Raw genomic sequence first — 18,941 nt, 5'->3', positions numbered from 1 at the left:
CCCAGCCCTCCTCTGTGACACCTCCTCCCAGCCCTCCTCCCAACCCTCCTCTGTGACACCTACTCCCAGCCCTCCTCCCAGCCCTCCTTCCAGCCCTCCTCCCAGCCCTCCTCCCAGCCCTCCTCTGTGAAACCTCCTCCCAGCCCTCCTCCCAGCCCTCCTCTGTGACACCTCCTCCCAGCCCTCCTGTGTGACACCTCCTCCCAGCCCTCCTCTGTGACACCTCCTCCCAGCCCTCCTCCCAGCCCTCCTCCCAACCCTCCTCCCAGCCCTCCTCTGTGACACCTCCTCCCAGCCCTCCTCTGTGACACCTCCTCACAGCCCTCCTCCCAGCCCTCCTCTGTGACACCTCCTCCCAGCCCTCCTCCCAACCCTCCTCTGTGACACCTCCTCCCAGCCCTCCTCCCAGCCCTCCTCCCAGCCCTCCTCTGTGACACCTCCTCCCAGCCCTCCTCCCAACCCTCCTCTGTGACACCTCCTCCCAGCCCTCCTCCCAGCCCTCCTTCCAGCCCTCCTCCCAGCCCTCCTCCCAGCCCTCCTCTGTGACACCTCCTCCCAGCCCTCCTCCCAGCCCTCCTCTGTGACACCTCCTCCCAGCCCTCCTCCCAGCCCTCCTCTGTGACACCTCCTCCCAGCCCTCCTGTGTGACACCTCCTCCCAGCCCTCCTCTGTGACACCTCCTCCCAGCCCTCCTCCCAGCCCTCCTCCCAACCCTCCTCCCAGCCCTCCTCTGTGACACCTCCTCCCAGCCCTCCTCCCAACCCTCCTCCCAGCCCTCCTCTGTGACACCTCCTCCCAGCCCTCCTCCCAGCCCTCCTCTGTGACACCTCCTCCCAGCCCTCCTCCCAGCCCTCCTCCCAGCCCTCCTCTGTGACACCTCCTCCCAGCCCTCCTCCCAACCCTCCTCTGTGACACCTCCTCCCAGCCCTCCTCCCAGCCCTCCTCCCAGCCCTCCTCTGTGACACCTCCTCCCAGCCCTCCTCCCAGCCCTCCTCTGTGACACCTCCTCCCAGCCCTCCTCCCAGCCCTCCTCTGTGACACCTCCTCCCAGCCCTCCTCCCAGCCCTCCTCTGTGACACCTCCTCCCAGCCCTCCTGTGTGACACCTCCTCCCAGCCCTCCTCTGTGACACCTCCTCCCAGCCCTCCTCCCAGCCCTCCTCTGTGACACCTCCTCCCAGCCCTCCTCTGTGACACCTCCTCCCAGCCCTCCTCCCAGCTCTCCTCTGTGACACCTCCTCCCAGCCCTCCTCCCAGCCCTCCTCTGTGACACCTCCTCCCAGCCCTCCTCCCAGCCCTCCTCTGTGACACCTCCTCCCAGCCCTCCTCTGTGACACCTCCTCCCAGCCCTCCTCCCAGCCCTCCTCCCAACCCTCCTCCCAGCCCTCCTCCCAGCCCTCCTCCCAACCCTCCTCCCAGCCCTCCTCTGTGACACCTCCTCCCAGCCCTCCTCCCAGCCCTCCTCTGTGACACCTCCTCCCAGCCCTCCTCCCAGCCCTCCTCTGTGACACCTCCTCCCAGCCCTCCTGTGTGACACCTCCTCCCAGCCCTCCTCTGTGACACCTCCTCCCAGCCCTCCTCCCAGCCCTCCTCTGTGACACCTCCTCCCAGCCCTCCTCTGTGACACCTCCTCCCAGCCCTCCTCCCAGCTCTCCTCTGTGACACCTCCTCCCAGCCCTCCTCCCAGCCCTCCTCTGTGACACCTCCTCCCAGCCCTCCTCCCAGCCCTCCTCTGTGACACCTCCTCCCAGCCCTCCTCTGTGACACCTCCTCCCAGCCCTCCTCCCAGCTCTCCTCTGTGACACCTCCTCCCAGCCCTCCTCCCAGCCCTCCTCTGTGACACCTCCTCCCAGCCCTCCTCCCAGCCCTCCTCTGTGACACCTCCTCCCAGCCCTCCTCTGTGACACCTCCTCCCAGCCCTCCTCTCAGCCTTCCTCTGTGATGCAGACGCCGGGGCCCCCAGCCTTGATCTCTGCCCTCCCCAGGCCCCTGGCCCCAGGGCCCGCAGAGGACCTCCCTCACCCACGTGTCTGTCTCCCGGCTGTGGCTCCTCGGCCTCTCCAGGGCAGGCTCCGTCCACGGGAGGGAGGTCACGGTCCTCTGTCTGGCAGGTCATCTGTGGGAAGTGCTCCGAGTTCAAGGCAGAGAGCGGCCGGCAGAGCCGCGTCTGTGGAGAGTGTTTCCTGACGCAGCCCGTGGCCCCCGCGAGCTCCAGCCCTGGGGCGCCTGCCGAGCCCCAGCAGAGCGTGGAGGTGGGTGTCCCTGCGCCTGCGCACGAGCTGCCACCCGGCAGCCTGGGCAGCCAGCTTCCCCGGGACCAGGACGACGGCTCCGAGGCTGCAGGTGGCTGAGCAGCGGCCCTGGAAGGTCGGCATCCTGCCTGTGCGCCAGGTTCCCGGGTCCTGCCAGCCGCGTGCGGGGGCCCTGGAGCCCCTGGTCAGGCGCCGGGAGCCGGCGGCTGCGACAGACCCTCCGGGCAGAGGCCTCGGCTGGAAGTCCCAGCCCCGGGGTGGGCGGCGGGCCTCCCGTGGCCTCCCACGGCTTGCAGACGCCGTCTTCTCTGTCCTCATCTCCGTGTGAGAACACCTGTCACATTGGCGAGGGGCAATTACCTCCCTAAAGGCCCGTTTCCAAGTGTAGTCGCACAGAGGGGTCGGGGTGCAACACCTGGATTTGGGGGCACACAATTCAGCTGAAGCAGATGGGAGCCAGTGGCACCTTCATTCACGACCACCGTGATTGGGGACCTGGAGGAGAGATCTGCTGTGGCCCCCAAAGCCGTTGAGGGCCCCGCCCTCCTCCCCGCGCCCTCCTGAGGCTGCCACGCCCCTGCGGCTCCCCTTCAAGGACCGGCCTGAGTGTATGGAGTGCAGGGGAGACGGGAGAGAAATGGGGCTTTCTCCAAAGTGCGCGTTCCCGGTCTGCACACAACGGTCTATGGCTCTAAAGCCAGGTTCCTGTGGGAGCCTCCTAGGAAGCTACTTGTGATATTGGGGTCCCTCCCTAGATACTGCAGCGTGGTCGAGTGGCCCGCTGTGGCAGGGCCCTGAGTGTCTATCACAGATGTCAAATGACGTGTCTCAGAACCAGGTGTAGAAGGCGTGAGCGCAGCCCTGCGCTCTCAACACCAGAGCGTGGAAGGCCCAGGTCTGCGCAGGGCCAGCCCGCCAGGGGGTCTGAGGGGCTTCCAAATGGCACTGAGCTTGTGTCATGGCTGCTGTAAGCACCCCGAGCGAGGAGGAGGTGTGGGATGTGTGGTGGATGGTGCATGTGTGTGTGAGTGTGTGCGAGTGTGTGTGTATGAGCACTATGTGAGTGTGTGAATGTGTGTGTTTATGTGAGCAAATGTGTATGAGTGTTCATGTATGTGTATATATGAGTGTGAGTATAAGCATGTCTGAGTGTGTATGCATGTGCACATGTGTAAGTGTGTGCATGTGCATATCTGTGGGTATGTATGTGTGTACGTGTGTATGTGTATACGTGCACGTGGGTATGTGAGTGGGTATGTGTGTGTGAGAGCATGTGTAAGTGTATGCAGGTACATGTGTATATGTGTGTGACTATGTATGTGGATGTGTATATGTCAGTGTGTGTATGTGCCTGTGTGTATGTGTGTGTGTGTTAATGTGTGGGGAGGTATGTATGTGTGTATGCATCTGTACGTGTGTGTTAATGTGTATGTGCGTGCATGTATGTGTAGGAGTGTGTATGGGTGAGTTTGTATGTGCATATTATGTGTGCGTGTATGAGCATGTGTGCATGTGTGTGGGGGGTGCACTTGAGTGTGAGTGTGTGTATGGTCAACCAATGGTCATTGTAACCAATTCAATGCCAACAGGAGTCCCCGATTTGGGGTTCAGTAAAGAAGGAAACTATTGAGTGCAAACAGCTCACTGTGACACCGCAGGCTGTAACAGTGTGAGCGTGAAAACAGCACCGGCTGCGGAAGAGCTCGGCTGTGGTGCCGCTGTGGGCTCGGCTCCGGGGCTCCGTCTTGGTGGGAAGGCAAAGGGCACGCCCAGAACCCCAGGGGAGCTGCTTACCTACACAGACTGCCGGCGGCCCGGTCCCTGATTGGTCTGTCCCCAGGCAAACGAGACCGCCAAATCCTTGCAGTTTGATTGGTCCAAAAGCCACTGTCCTGATTGGTCAGAATAGAGCCACTCTGGTGGGTCAGAGCTGCGCAGCTCTGATTGGATGGGGAAAGCCTCAATCCTATTGGTTGGAATAGGATTCTCCGACCTCCTTTATAAGGGCCGCTCAGGGGCAGAAACACAGCGCAGGCTGGGGGGGCGGGGTTCAGTGCAGCTCCGCCCTGTGCAGAAATGGCTGCTAAGCTGTTTTGTTTTGTTTTCTAATTTGAGCCCAGTTAGCCACCAGGAGCCCTTCTTAGGTGTCTTCTTTCTCAGGTCCACAGTGTGCGTGTGTGTGCATGTGTGCGTGTGTGCGCGTGTGTGTGTGCGTGTGTGTGCGTGTGTGCGCGTGTGTGTGCGTGTGTGCGCGTGTGTGTGTGCGTGTGTGTGCGTGTGTGTGGGTGTGTGTGCTTGTATGAGTGTGTTTGTGGTGTGTGTATGAGTGTGTGTGTGTGCTTGTATGAGTGTTTGTGGTGTGTGTGTCTGTGTGTGTGTGTGAGTGAGTGTGAGTGTGTGTGAGTGAGTTTGTGTGTGAGTGTGAGTTTGTGTGTGCAAGTGTGCGTGTGTGTGTGAGTGTGTGTGTGCTTGTATGAGTGTGTTTGTGGTGTGTGTGTGTCAGTGTGTGTGTGTAAGTGAGTGTGAGTTTGTGTGTGTGTGCGAGTGTGTGTGTGTGCTTGTATGAGTGTGTTTGTGGTGTGTGTATGAGTGTGTGTGTGCTTGTATGAGTGTGTTTGTGGTGTGTGTGACTGTGTGTGAGTGAGTGTGAGTTTGTGTGTGAGTGTGTGAGTGTGAGTTTGTGTGTGTGTGAAAGTATGTGCGTGTGTGTGCATGTGTGTGCATGTGTGTGAGTGTGTGTGTGCTTGTATGAGTGTGTTTGTGGTGTGTGTGTCAGTGTGTGCATGTGTGTGTGAGTGTGTGTGAGTGTGTGTGTGCTTGTATGAGTGTGTTTGTGGTGTGTGTATGAGTGTGTGTGTGTGCTTGTATGAATGTGCTTGTGGTGTGTGTGACTGTGTGTGAGTGAGTGTGAGTGTGTGTGTGAGTTTGTGTGTGTATGTGTGAGTTTGTGTATGCATGTGTGTGAAAGTATGTGCGTGTGTGTGCATGTGTGTGTGAGTGTGTGTGTGTGCTTGTATGAGTGTGTTTGTGGTGTGTGTGTGTGTCAGTGTGTGTGTGTAAGTGAGTGTGAGTTTTTGTGTGTGAGTGAGTGTGTGTGTGTGTGTGTGTGCTTGTATGAGTGTGTTTGTGGTGTGTGTGTGTCAGTGTGTGTGTGTGTGAGTGAGTGTGTGAGTGTGTGTGTGAGAGATGAGAGAACAGCTGACTGACTCACTCCCAGCCCTTCCTTGCTGAGCCACACTCTGGCTCTTCTGTTCCACTTTTTTCCTGTGTTATATCTGTCCTGACCCCACGGTGGCTTCATTCCCGAGGGGTACTGCTCCATCCAAATGACCTTAGGTGACCCGAGGAAGTGTCAGCGGCCCAGCCCTTGTCTTGGTCCCCCACCCCGCCCCCAGGCCGGAGGCAGCCCGGCCTCCCCCATGAGAACGGCCTCTGCAGGGAGGCAGCAGCACTAGGCCCCGCCTCTGTGGGCCCCGCCCGCCTGCCCACGTGGCCCTCTGTGGGTGTCAGATGGCGGCGTGGCCTGGAGTAAGGCACCGGCTGCTACTCCCACATCAACCTTTTCAAACGTGCTGTGCCAGGACTCTGCCGCGTGGCAGCCCGAGCCTCAGGCCGCACCCCGAGGAGCCCAGGCCATGCCGCCTGGGACCAACCCCTTGCGGCCCAGAGTCACTCCTCTGCTCCCTGCTGTGGGCGATGGCAGGTGGTGCTGACTCTCCCTTCCTCTCCCCTCCCCTCCCCTCCCCTCCCCTCCCCTCCCCTCTCCTCTGCTGCAGGACAGTGGGCCACCACCCGCCCGGCCCCCTCTGGCTGCACAGTGAGTGCCGGACCTGCGGAGACGCTGCCGCCCGCCACCTGGACTGTGCGGCAGGCCCGGCAGGCCTGTGCCTGAGCATCCCAGCCACTGAGCTGCAGCCGAGGTGGCTGAGAGCCCTAAGCGTGGTCGCCATGGGGACCTGGCCCGGCCAGCCTGGGGCCCGAAGCCCAGGCCTGTGGACCAGGAGCTGAGTCTTGGCCGTGGCCCCTGCTCTGTAGCCGCCACAGCAGGGCCTGTGCTCGCCTGAAGGTGGCCCCGGAGATGAAGTGTGCCCACTGCTGAGGGGCTGGCAGGCACAGGCGGGTGGCCACCTGTCCAGAGTCACCTGGCACATCTCGGGAAAGAGCCTGGCCTCCGCCCTCAGGCCAGCGGCGCGGCCCAGAGAGGGACACGGGGCAACTGTGTGCAAGGGCTCTCGCAGGAGGACGACGGTCCGGACTGGGCTGGCGACACTTGGTGGACGTGCATTGTGCATCCCTCCGGCCACTGCCCGCTGTCTGCGCCGTCTGCACCTGGGAGCTGAGCTGCCCGCTGTCTGCGCCGTCTGCACCTGGGAGCTGAGCTGCCCGCTGTCTGCGCCGTCTGCACATGGGAGCTGAGCTGCCCGCTGTCTGCGCCGTCTGCACCTGGGAGCTGAGCTGCCCCAGTCCCGGCTCCACCGCCTCCTCTGCGCACCCCGGCTCCCAGGTGCCCTCGCCCACCGCCCCAAGTGGAGACGCTCACGGGGCAGGGCGGGGTGGGCCGGGCCGGGCCTGCCAGGAGGGGTGTGCTCCTGAGCAGCCTCACTGAGAAATGATGGGGCCCATCTGTGCCACACGGGCGCCTGGGCGTGGTTCCTGGAGGGCTGGGCAGAGCTTGTCTGCGGGAATAAATGCTGGCAGCCAGCAGGTGAGCAGTCTTGGTTTAGAGTCCCCTAGGTGGGCCTCTGGTGGTTGGGTGGGCGACGAGGGTGACAGAGGGCGCAGTGACCCAGGCCTGTGGGCATAAGCTCTCTGGCCCTGCCCAGGCAGGTGAGGCGGACAGGTCCACGTCCCGTGGGGGGCAGGAGCGCGGATGCGGGGTTCACAAAGAAGTAGGGAGGTCACGGTTGGGAGGTCCTGTTTATGCTAGAGCTCCAGGGGCCTTAGGAGAGAGAGGAAGGAGTTGGGGGCCAGTGACCAGAGGGACCCCCGTCTCTAATGTCCTTGTGGCACCCGGGGGCATGCCACCACTGCCAGCCTGGGCACACTCTCCGGTGCCGACCTGCGGTACTGAGAGGGCAACGTAGGGGCCGGCAGGGCGTCTGATCGTGGGTGAGGTGGGAGCAGGGCACGGGAGGGCACACACGTGATGGGGCCAGCTGAAGTGGGAGTGGGTCCAGGGGAGGTGGTGGGGCCCAGATGAAGGGGACAGGGTGCGAGTGAGGCAGGCACAGAGACAGCACCCAGGTGGGGCAGGTGGGCACACAGGAGGTGGGTGAAGCTCCGGTTCGGTGGGACACAGCGAAGCAGGGCCCAGGTGCGGCTGGCCGGGCACAGGTGAGCTTAGGCGTGAGCCAGTGCCCCCCACGTGGGCCCACCCAGCTGTGTAGATGCTGCTGCCTCGGTCCCGAGTCCCTGGGAGGCGAGGCCACCTCTCCCAGCCCTGGCCAGGCCCCTGCAAATGCAGGAGACAGAAGCCCCGCAGCCCCGGGCAGGGGCAACAGAGACCCCACGAGGCCAGTCTCATCACAACCCCCGGATGCTGCCCCTTGACAGCTGCGGAAACTGAGTCAGAGCCCTACAGCTTCGGACTGAGTGGGAAGCCCGCAGCACAATGAGGGGTCTGCGAGGGAAGCCTGGGCACCCCACCGAGGCCCACCTCTGGGCTCCCCGGGGATCTGGACCATGGCCCAGCCCCTCCTGTGCCCAGCCCCACACACGGGCCCACAGTGCTCGCGGGGCCCTGTTCTCCCGCCGGGGGGGGGGGGGGGCCATAGTGAGGGGCCGGCCTCCGGGGGTGGGGACGGACGCCCCGGCTGCGGGGCAGCAGGATGAGGACAGACACCCTCCGGCCGGTTCCGGACAGTCGGCCCAGGCTGCCCTTCCCGTGGAGACACGGAGAACTCGCTGAGCGTCCGCAGGAATAGTGCCCGGGCTGGGGAGGACAGAAACGGGGGCGGGGGGGCGTGCAAGGGACAGGTCTCTGGGAGCCCCCCTCCCCGCAGGAGGCCAGCCAGGGGGCACCAAGGCCTAGAAGGGCAGTGGGAGGAGCACTGTGGCCTGAGGGAAGGTGGGGCCGCTGCTTTGGCGTTGGGTGGGGGAGCAGGGAGACTGAGCACTGGGGTGGCCTGGGCTGCAATGCGTGGAGATGGAGACAGGGCCCCACGTCCTCAGCAGACCCCTCAACAGGCACCCAGAGGCCGGCTATCAAGTCAATGTGGGGATCCCTCCCCTCCCCCCGCAACTGTCCCACAGGCAGGGACCTGTGTGCTGGAGCTTCAGAGGTAAAAGAGCCCTGGCCAGAGCTGCTCAATGGTTAGTGTCGGCCTGTGGACCGAAGGGGCTCGGGTTTGATTCCGGTCCAGGGCATGTACCTCGGTTGCAGGCTTGATCTCTGGCTCCGGTCTGGGCGCTTGCAGGAGGCAGCCAATTGATGTGTCTCTTTCACGTCGATGTTTCTCTCTCTGTCTTCCCCCTCCCGTCCACTCTCTCTAAAAAAAAAAGAAGTCAATGGAAAAAATATCTTTGCGTGAGGATTAACCGAGAGGAGAGAGAGAGAGAGAGAGAGAGAGAGAGAGAGAGAGAGAGAGAGAGAAAGAAACGCTGTTCTTATGAAATACCCTGAAGATATTAGCAACTATGGCAGAGTCTGAAACCTCGGGGTGGACTCTGCTGGGCAGGCATGCCGCCAGGGGACGCTGGGCCCAGGGTCCCTGCCCGGACGCCAAGGTCTGCGTTCATTTTGGCGCATGTTGTCCCCACTTTCCCGGAAGTGGAGGCCGAGCTGAGGCCGTGCGCCCTCCCAGCGTCTGCCCCCAGGGACCCATCGCCCGGGGCCTCTTCCCTGCCCGCCCAGGCTCCACACCGCCCGCCTCGCGGCTCTCACCCATCCTGCACCCCCAGGAGTCGGGGGCACGAGGCAGGGGTCTTCTCACCCCAGGAGCGGAGGTTGGAGCGAGGTAGGGACGAGAGAAAGGAGAAAGCGAGGTGGCGAGGTCCCTGTTGGGGTCGGAGCCCAGCCCCCCGTCATGGGCTCCAGGGGGGCTGCTGACCACCCTGCCGGGGAGCACATCCCCACCAGGCCCGGGGGGGGGGGGCTGTGCCCTCCACAACCCGAGGAAAAGGAAGGAGGCGGCGTCCACGTGGGCCGCCTGCAGCCAGGTGCCGGCCCAGCCACCTGCGGGCAAGAATTGTGACCCGGAGAGCATCCAGCCGTCGTGATACTGAGGCCCAGAGAGGGAAATACGCTTGCCTGAGATCACACAGCGACTTGGGGACCCGCAGGAGTCACTTGTCTCTCTTCATCCATTCGGCACTCGGCGGGCACTGCTGGCACACCTTCCCTGTGCGAGGCACTGGGGCGGCCCCGGGTTTCTGGGACTGGGGAAGGTGACGCCCGGTGGCCTCTGGCCCTGCCACCCTTCCCACCAGCTCCTCGCACGCGGGCCCTTGCACATGCTGATTTGGCTCTTCCTGTAGGGCTCTGCAAGACTGCTCGGTGCCCCCTCCACGGAGAGCCCTGCCGCCTCTCGGCTCTGTGCGGGGCGTTTGCCACTTGTTTAACCTCTCCCCACCCTGAGGGCAGCAGCAGCACCTGCAACAGGCCTGGCATAGCGGCGGTGCTCAGTTAACCCCTGTCAGCAGCCTTGTGCCCCCTGAGCACGCCGGGTCTGGAACCCCCATGTTGCAGATGGGAAATGAAGGCGCCCTTGACTCTCCGTGGTTCCCAGGTCTCAGGGACCCGGAGCCAGTTCCCCTCAGACGCCTGTTCCATCGCAGAGATCAGCACAGTGAGGCCCAGGGGAGCCACCCCCAGAACAGGACAGAGGGGCGCTGGGGCCAGGTGGGCTTGACGTGCAGCTGTGCCCACCCACCACCCTCCCAGGCACAGCAGGCCACCCCCGTGCATGAGGTGGTGGGTCAGCCCCCGAAAGTCCCAACTTACCCCAGGCCCCGGAAGCCAGGCCTGGGGGACTTGAGCCCTCATCCCTCCCCTGCTCGAGGGGCCACCCCGCTCCTTGGGTCTGACTGCGCCTGGGAACCCCTTTCCTCTGAGCACAGTCCTGGTGCTGGGCCTCCAGGGAGGCGGAGGGCTCGCCGTGCCCAGGTGCCTGGAAGGTGTCTGCGGGCGTGCCTCCACCGAGGACCCTCTGGGCCACTGCTGCCGAGTCCTGAGGGGCTCCGGTGATCCCCCAGGGGTTCTGGGTGACATCTGAGGGCTCCGGGTGGTATCTGAGGGCTCCAGGTGATATCTGAGGGGCTCCGGGTGATATCTGAGGGGCTCTGGGTGGACCCGAGGAAGCTGCTCCTCCCTTTCCACACGCTCTCTCCCACCAGCAGGGCTTCCCCTTTTACCAGGAGAAACCTGAAGGCCGGGGTGAGGCATGGTGTCGGGGAGGTGGGCAGCCCCATCTCACATTCCGCATGTGCCCTCCTGGCCGCCACCCTCCTCCCTGACGGGATGGATCTGTGGCCTCCGTGCCCCGCTCATAGGTGCACAGCCCTGCGGGCGGCCCCGGCCTGGGGAGGCTGCCCTCTGCCCCCGGCACCTGCTGACTGGTGGGCCCCCTTCCCTCTGCCCGGTGTGCTCAGGCCCCTGGGCCTTGCTGGCACCCCGGTGGGAGCCGCGGGGGTCCCTGAGATGTGGCATAGCTATGCAGTCCCCTCCGCCTGTCCCCCACTCCTCACGCCCCCCCCGCACCCGCCGTGCTGGCCCCTCCGCCTGTCCCCCACTCCTCACGCCCCCCCGCACCCGCCGTGCTGGCCCCACGCAGCCGGGGCCCCCTCTGCCCAGGCACTTCCTGCAGAGGAGCTGCGCTGGGGGGCCACCTGCAGCCGCCCCCCCTCTCCGGCCCCAGGTGGTCCGGGTGCCCCTGTGACCACGGCAGCCCGGCCACGGGGCGGGGGGGGAGCTGGGCGCTGCGCCCTGGAGCCAGAGCAGAGCTCTGGGGCCAGATTCTTGGTCCCTGCGGTCCTGCCACCCCCACTCCCCACAATCAGCCTGCACCCCCAAACGCCCTGCCTTGGCGCTAGCCCCCCGCCTGGATCCAGGCTGGCAGTGCCTCTGAGAGAACAGCACCCGCCCCTCTACTGTCAGGGCCAGGCTGGCCTGGGAGCCCAATCGTCAGGGCTCCCCGAAACCTCAGGGGAAGGGGCCGCCGTCCTCCCCTGTCACGGGGGGCCCCGCAGGACAGAGGGGCTGCCCGAGGCGGTCCCAACACCTCGGAGTGGGGGCTCGTGTCTGAGGGTCCCCAGCAGCTAAGAGTGGGCAGCTTTGATCAGTGTGTCCACAGGATTCAAACAGGGGCCTGATCTCAGTTAGGTCCTCACAGGGCAGGGCAGGCTGCCACGGGCCAAACACACAAGGTGTGAGTGGATGTGGCCGCAAACAACAAGAGCTTCCATTTCCATAGAAACGATGGTTTATTTCGATAGAGACATGCTGAACACAAAGGGCTGAAATAAATGAGTCATCCTTAACATAAAATAATAGAACATTTTAATAAAAATTAATATTTTTTCTTGAACATTCACTTACCAGACACTGAATAACTTCACAAATTAATAAGCGTAACACAAATAAACCTATTTTTCTTGCTCTCCAAAAGCAAAATATTTCCTGTTGCGCACACCAAACAAGTCAGTCCAAGACTAAGGATGTGGCCATCGGCTGCTAAAATATTCGCTGCTGGTGTTAGTGGAGAGAAATGGTGCGCCTGCGCGTGAGGGAAATGAATGCAACACGATTATAGTAATCAGCCATTAGCCAACGTTGTAGTTCGTTATTAATAACTAGAGGCCTGGTGCACGAATTCGTGCATGGGTGGGGTCTGGCAGGCCCGCCCCAATCGGCTGATCAGGGGCAGGGCTGGCGGGGGGTGGGGGGGAAGAGGGAGAAGGTCCACAGGTCAAAGCCACACAGGAGACCAACACGGCGTTGGAGAATGTTACACGAGCAGAAACCCCCCAGCCTGGACCGAGAGCAGAGAGCGACCGAGTGAAGGAAGAAGAACTTGGAGGGCAAAGCCACGAATGCAGACAGAGACCAGAGGGGTGGGGCTGAGGCGCGGCCAAGGCCCCGAGGAGCTGGGGCCACCAGGAGCCAGGGCGCAGGCCTGGGGCTAAGGAGCGCGCCCTGGCTCTGCGGCTTGCGGGGGACAGCGGTCCCTTCATCCCCACTGTCTCCCTTTCGGACTGAGTTCAGACAGAGATGTGGAGAGGAGGAGGGTGTATTTTAAACATGGGACCGAAGTGCCTTTTGAGGGGTCAGAGGGAAGATGGGGGTTGAATAGTGTTCCCCCCAAATCCACGTCCCCCTGGAACGTTAGAATGTGACGTCGTTTGGAAAGAAGGCTTGGCAGGTGTGGTTAGCTGAGGTCACACTGCGCTGGGTGGTCCCTACGCCCGCCACTCAGTCCTGGTGAGGAGAGGACGCACGGATGAGGTGGAGGCAGCACGGCGAGGAGCGGCGTCCGCTGCTGTTGAGAGCCCCTGGCTGGTGGTCCGGTGTGGTGCCCAGGCCACCGGTACCTGGACGCTGCTGTCAAGCAACTGAGGTCTGGAGGCAACGGAGCTCAGCTGCCGGGAAGGCCCTGGCCACCACTGCTCCCCGCAGAGCCCGGAGCGTGCCGAGGCCAGCCCGCCGGGTCCCCGCCCCGGGAAAGCCCCTGGTGTGTCAGGGAGGACTGGGGGTGGGGGGCGGGGGGCGGGATGGGATGCGGTTAGGAAGTGGGGCTGGTTCTATGCTTGGGAACCAATACATTTAGTAGAAAGTGTGCGTGTGTGTGGGGGGGGGGGGAGGGGGGGTGGCAGAGGCCGCAGTTGGTAAGGAGGCAGCAGCCACTCAGATTCCCAGGACGAGGACGCTCTGGGCTCGCTCGGCCGTCATCACTCACCCTTGTGATGGACGGTGGTGACCTTGTCTCGGAGTGACCTTGTCTGATCTGGATGGTTTCTCTTTAACAAGAGCCCCACGGCCCAGCTTCCCCGTGCAGAGCCCTCTACCCCCAGGAGCGGGAGCGGCCCCAGCCGCAGGGGCTCCAGGCTCTGGTCTGTGGCCGCTGGTGGGGGCCTCAGAGCCCAGGAAGAGGGTGGGTAGAGACAGAGACAACAGAAGTGAGCAGCGGCAGCTTCCCCTCCCGCCCTCTGTCCTTTGGACGTTGGCTCCCAGCAGCCAGCCACTGCGGGTAAGGAGGCTCAAACCCCTCCCGCCGGGAGAGCCTCCCAGGGCTCCTGGGGACCACTGACCAGGAGAGGACTCATGGGAAAGGCCAAGCGATGGTGGAGGCAGAGACTGGCACGGTCCGCTACGAGCCAAGGGCACCCAAGGTCATCGAGAGTGCCAGCCGCTGGAGCGGCACGGAGGAGCGCTCCCCTAGGGCTCGCAGAGGGACACCCGGACTTTGGCCTCCGCCTCCAGAGCAACAAGAGAGTAAGTCCGCGATCTAGGAAGCCGTTGAGCGTGTGGCTGTGGCTCAGCAGCCTTAGCCGGCAGCGCAGCGTTGGTACGAGGAGGAGGTGCTGCTGCGCCCGCCCTGAAGCTGGCAGTGCCATGACCCGGCGTGCAGGCGCTGGAAGGCTCCGGAAAAGCCTAGATTCCCTCGAGGAGACTGCGAAGGAAACAGAAGCCTGGAGGCGAGCCTGCGAGCGCACGGGAAGGAGGGAGTGGGGAGGAGGCCGAGGCAGGGTCTGCTTCCAGGCCCAGCAGCAGGTGCAGCGGGGGTGACAGCCGTGAGGGACAGGCTCTGGGAGACGGGGTGCAGGGGGTGCAGGCCGTCCTGGTAAAGAGGCAGAAACGTGGCTGCGGGGCCAGTGTTGAGCAGGAAGGAGACATTTTAGGGGTGAATGTTTCGCTGAGGAGCTGTGGACCCGGTGTGGGCCGCGGAGCCGGGCTCTCCCGCTGCAGGGAGTGCGTCTGCGAGGAGCGAGGTCAGTTGGGGAAGAAACCGTTCAGCAGAAAGGAACCCGCGCTCGCTGATTTGGGAAGGAAGTCCTTAGCCCGTCCAGACAGTTAAAATTAGAAAGTTCACTGTTGAGCCGCAGCTGGTTTGGCTCGGTAAATGGAGCGTCAGCCTGCAGACTGAGGGGTCCCAGGTTCGATTCTGGTCAGGACACATGCCCGGCTTGCGGGCTCGGTCCCCAGTTGGGGGCGTGCAGGAGGCAGCCGATCAATGATTCCCATCATTGGTGTTTCTCTCTCTCTCTCTCCCTCTCCCTTCCTCTCTGAAATCAATGAAGGCATATTTAAAAAAAGAAAAAGGAAAGTTCACTGTTTAGAAAGTGTGGTCCGAAGAGAACACGATGGTGGGAGAAACTTGGTGAGGAGACTCGGTAGGGACCTGGGTGGAGACCAACACTCTCCTCAGTTTTCGGACCCGCACTCTCCTCAGTTTAACTAACTTCCTCTGCAAACACCTTATTTCCCAATTTCTGGGTGGACATGAGCATTGGGGTGACACCATTCAACACAGGACGCCGGCGTTGGCATTCTGCCCTTCTTTGCCTCGCTCTCCACCACGCTGCTGTGTTCCTGGTCACCTCCTTATAGTCAACACCTGAGCACAGCCGCCACACTGAGCTCCCGCTGCAAGGAGAGCCCCCTGAGCACAGACCCCTGCACGCAGGTGCTAACCGCCCCCCCCCCCCCCCCCCGCCCCCGAGACAGGGCTTCCCTCAGGGAGGCTGAGCGGTGCTGTTGCTCTGCGGCCTGGCCCAGGGCTCTGTCGCCGCTCTGGAGGGGTCAGATGCACGTGGCCCCGGTCTCCTGCTCTGGGACCCGTTGGCCCAGGGCCTCCCTCAGCACTCAAGCTGCCAGCAGCCATCGCCCCTCAGAAGCAGGCCTGAGCCTGTCTCCGGTGTGGGAGGAGGCTCCCTGGGCTCCCGGTTATCAGGAAAGCGTAGCTGCCAGTGCCGGACGGAGGGGCCAGCGGCATGGGGTCTGTGCTGGGCAGGGGGGAGGCACAGAGGGAGGGGAGTGTGGAGAGCAGGCTCGCACACGTGGAGGGGGGTCGAGTGCCCCCTCCCTCCCCTGCATGCTGGCTGGGCGGGTGCACTAAGCCTCGGATGCCTGACCAGCAGGCACTGCTTCCTGCTGCGACCCCGAGCAGCTGGGCTGTGGGCACCCGCCCTGCCCCCCGTGGGCCGAGCCCGCTCATTACAAGGGAGCCCTCAGCCCACAGCCAGGTGCCAGGCTCCCAGCACGCGAGTGCCTGGGCCAGGACAGTCCCCACTCTCCGCCTCGGGCTCCCACTCTGTGAGGGAGGCGTCCGCCACGTGCCTCCTGCGGGTGGAATTCAGATCTGTCCTGTCCGTGTGTACAACGCACCTGCCCTTAAACCTTTATTGCTTCCTGCTTTCTGCTTAGAGAACAGGTCCAAGCTCACAGACAAGAAGTCAAGCGGCAGGAAGGCATCACCACGGTCTGGCTGCCAGAGGGGTGGAGGAGTCCCGGGGCACCGTCCCAGCTCGGGGAGGCCGGCACCCACAGGCTGCATGTCCACAAGGGGTCACTTTGAACCTGTGGCCAGTGGCTCGATGGCATCTGAAGTGACTCGACGGTCTCCTCCTGAAAGCCCAGGCGAGCCTGGCCTGCGCAGGCGCCTGGCAGGGAGCACCACCCTGGTCAGGGTTTGGACCAGGGTGGTGAGTGGGCTCCAGGCAAGGACACCAGCTCTTCCTGTGGAACGCCGGGGCCTGTGCGTGGAGGGTAGCAAGTAGCCTGGCAGAAAACGTCGGGGTGGGTGTGTGTGTGTGGGGGGGGGGGATTCTATTTTCATTTATTTATTTTTAATTGATTTCAGAGAGGAAGGGAGAGGGAGAGAGAGAGACATCAATGAAGAGAGAGAATAATTGATCGGCTGCCTCCTGCACGCCCTCTACTGGGGATCGAGCCCGAACCCAGGCATGTGCCCTTGACCGGAATCGAACCTGGGACCCCTCAGTCCACATGCTGATGCTCTGGGGGAAATTCTTTTCTCCCAAAATACCTAGCTCTTTGGAGCTACAAGCTCAGATTACTTTTATTTTTAAAATGCTTTTAATTTTAAAAGCTTAAAAAGAAGAAGAGGCAAAGCCCAGGAGGCCACCTGCTTATGTGACTCTTAACTTGCAATGGACTTGGAGTTGAAGTAAAAATGAAGAATATTTATTTAGAGAAAAACAAGAGGCATTTTACAATTCCAGTTATTATTGAATTTGAGGGAAACACACCAATAACCACCTCCCCTACCAGACTGATGCCCGGCTCCCTCAGGCCACCAGTGCTATGAGTGATGTGCCAGGGCCTGGGGCTGAGGCAGGCGGCCTCAGCTGAACTGGTGGGAAGAAGAGACCACCAGACTAGACCCTAACCATCCCCGATATCTCTGGCAGCATGTGGAAGCCCATTGTACAGAGCACAACACTGAGGCCCGGGCTTCCGGACTCCTCCCCCTGCACCAGCCTCCTTGGTTCCTTACCCCAGACTGTGCTCCCAGCTGCAAACCTAGATGGGGGAGTAAGTAATGGGGTGGGAGCTGGACCCCCATATGCAGAGAGGTCAAGGCTATAGCCAGTTCCTCGGCATCAGTGCTGGGCTCCCCCTGCCTCCCGGCCGGCTGCCCACAGGTCGTCTCCACCACGGAAGCCGTCTGTTCCCTCCAACTCGCAGACATGGCACAGGCTTTAGGTCAGAGAAGGCCTGTGCTGGGCAGGCATCCGGGAAGGCTCCCTCAGGAGGTGGTGAGCCTGAGGGCAAGGAGACCCCAGCCCAGCACCGCCCAGGCACCGCTCCGGGTCTGGGCTGGGACGCAGAGCGCCTGGGGAGCTGGGAGAGCCAGGAGCAGCGGCAGGTGCCCAAGTGCAAGCGCCATCTTGGAGCGGGTCACCGCTCCCTGGCCTCAGGGGGTGACAGAACCTTCTCTGTCCCGCAGATGAGAACATTAAGGCCCGGCGAGGGGAGGCCTGTCAGGTGGGGAGCGGTGTGTGGAGGGCCCAGCTGGTCTATTGTCTGTGATGGGCTAGTACCTGGCCTCAGTTTCTCTCCCTGTGCGGTCAGCGTTGCTGGCACCCCCCAGAAGGCCCTGGAAAAGGTGCCCGGGGCAGCCAGGCCCAGGCCCACCCTGGCCGGCTTCCACCTCCAGAACCAACCCCAGTGCCTCCCGTGCGTCTGGAGACAGCCTTGGCGGTGGGCGGGTCCTGAGGTGTGGCAACACACATGGCTTCCTTGGCACAGGAAGGAGGTCTCGGCCACCCAGCTCCCAGCTGGCACAGACGGAAGCTGGCCACATGCTTGATCACCAGAACATGTATCTAAGCCACAGATGGCCGAGAAAACATGTCTATTATTAAGTCTTAACCCCCATCCCTCGGAACACGCCCTCTTAGAGACGGGTGCAGTCACGTCAGAGCGAGGTCACTGGGCCTCACCTGGCAGTGCTGTGCTGCAGAGGGCGTTCGGACAGACACCCCTGTGGCCCGCAGTGCTGCTGCCACCGCGGCGGAGCCCCTGGAGGCTGGGAGGGCCTGGGACCCACCCTTCTGAGTGCGGCCCAGTGGGTGCGGCTGCCGACACCTTGACCTCAGACTTCTGGCCTCCAGCACCCCCAACAATACACTCCGTGGTGCTCAGGTGCCCCGTGGCGGCACTCGCTACAGCCGCCCAGGAGGCAGCCCACCCTCCAGGCCAGGCTGGGATGCAGCACGTGGGGCTCCTGGAGGCCTGGGCCGAGTGTGGTGCTGCGGGCAGCCTGCGGGCAGCTCCCACCAGCTGCAGCCTGCAATTCAGGGGCCACCGAGCTTCCCCCAGCCTGTCCCCGCCGACAGGCAGCTGCCCTCCCCACGGCCCTGTGCGCGGGGTCAGCCCCAGTGAGGGCTCCGGCCATTCAGCAGGGAATTCTGGGTTCCAGGTCCCCAAGTATGGTCTGGGGTGGGGGTGGGGGGTGAAGAGGTCACTGGGGGCCCTGTAGACTCACTGGCTTCCCAATGTGGCAGGCGGAGCCTGGTCTCACATGGAGGGAATTGAAGAACGTCCTCAGGTGTGGTCTGCAGTCTGAAGTGGGAATGGGACTCAGGCTGAAGCCCACCTGACTCACGGTCATCCGAACCTCAGCTGCCACTGTGCTGAGAGCAGGTGCCCCCCACACTGCTGGGGCCCAGGGGACCTGCCCTATCGCCGCCACTGGCCAGGCCTCCAGAGCCAGTCCTGCCCACGGGCCACCTTCCCACACCTCCGGTGCCAGCCACACTCGCCTGTCCCTCCAATTTCCAACGTGCTCACACGTCGGGCCTTTGTTCGGGCTGCAAGGACCGCCTACGTCACTCCGCCCCGCAGGTCTCCGCTCGAAAGCCGCCCTGCGCCCGTCTGGTCTGGCTCCAGCTCCGCAGCGGCTGAGACCCCACCCGCTCCGAGGTGCCCTGGGCTGGGCTGGGCGGGGCTGGGCAGCCTCTTCAGAGGGACCAGGGTCTCAATCCTGCCCCCACAGCCCGGGCGTCCCTGAGTGAGGCCCACGGTACTACACCCGCCTCCGAGGGCCCGGCCCACAGGGCACAGTGGGGTGCACCTGACACCTGGCCTAGGGAGACCCGCTCCACCTGAGGGGCGGGGGCGGAGGTCACCCCGGCGCCAGGCCCCGGAGGAGACTTCCTGCTCCCGGGCTCCCTTGGGGCTGGCCCCGCCCCGGGCCACGGGGAGGAGGCGGGACTCCGGAGGGCGCGGC

At 63.2% G+C, this 18,941-nt stretch overlaps 1 protein-coding gene across 1 annotated transcript in view; it reads left to right on the top strand.

The window, feature by feature from the left end:
- Positions 1-6,884, top strand: part of FGD3 (FYVE, RhoGEF and PH domain containing 3) — a 45,833-nt gene extending 38,949 nt beyond the window's left edge. Inside the window, 2 exon segments of the mRNA XM_079789631.1 lie at positions 2,110-2,250; positions 6,027-6,884. Of these exon segments, the coding sequence (XP_079645757.1) occupies positions 2,110-2,250; positions 6,027-6,071 (186 nt within the window). The 3' untranslated portion in view covers positions 6,072-6,884.
- Positions 6,885-18,941: the final 12,057 nt, after the last annotated feature.

This window comes from Cnephaeus nilssonii, assembly GCF_951640355.1.
Source record: "Cnephaeus nilssonii genome assembly, chromosome: 14".
Lineage (NCBI taxonomy): Eukaryota > Metazoa > Chordata > Mammalia > Chiroptera > Vespertilionidae > Cnephaeus > Cnephaeus nilssonii.
This window is presented reverse-complemented; position numbering and strand designations above follow the sequence as displayed.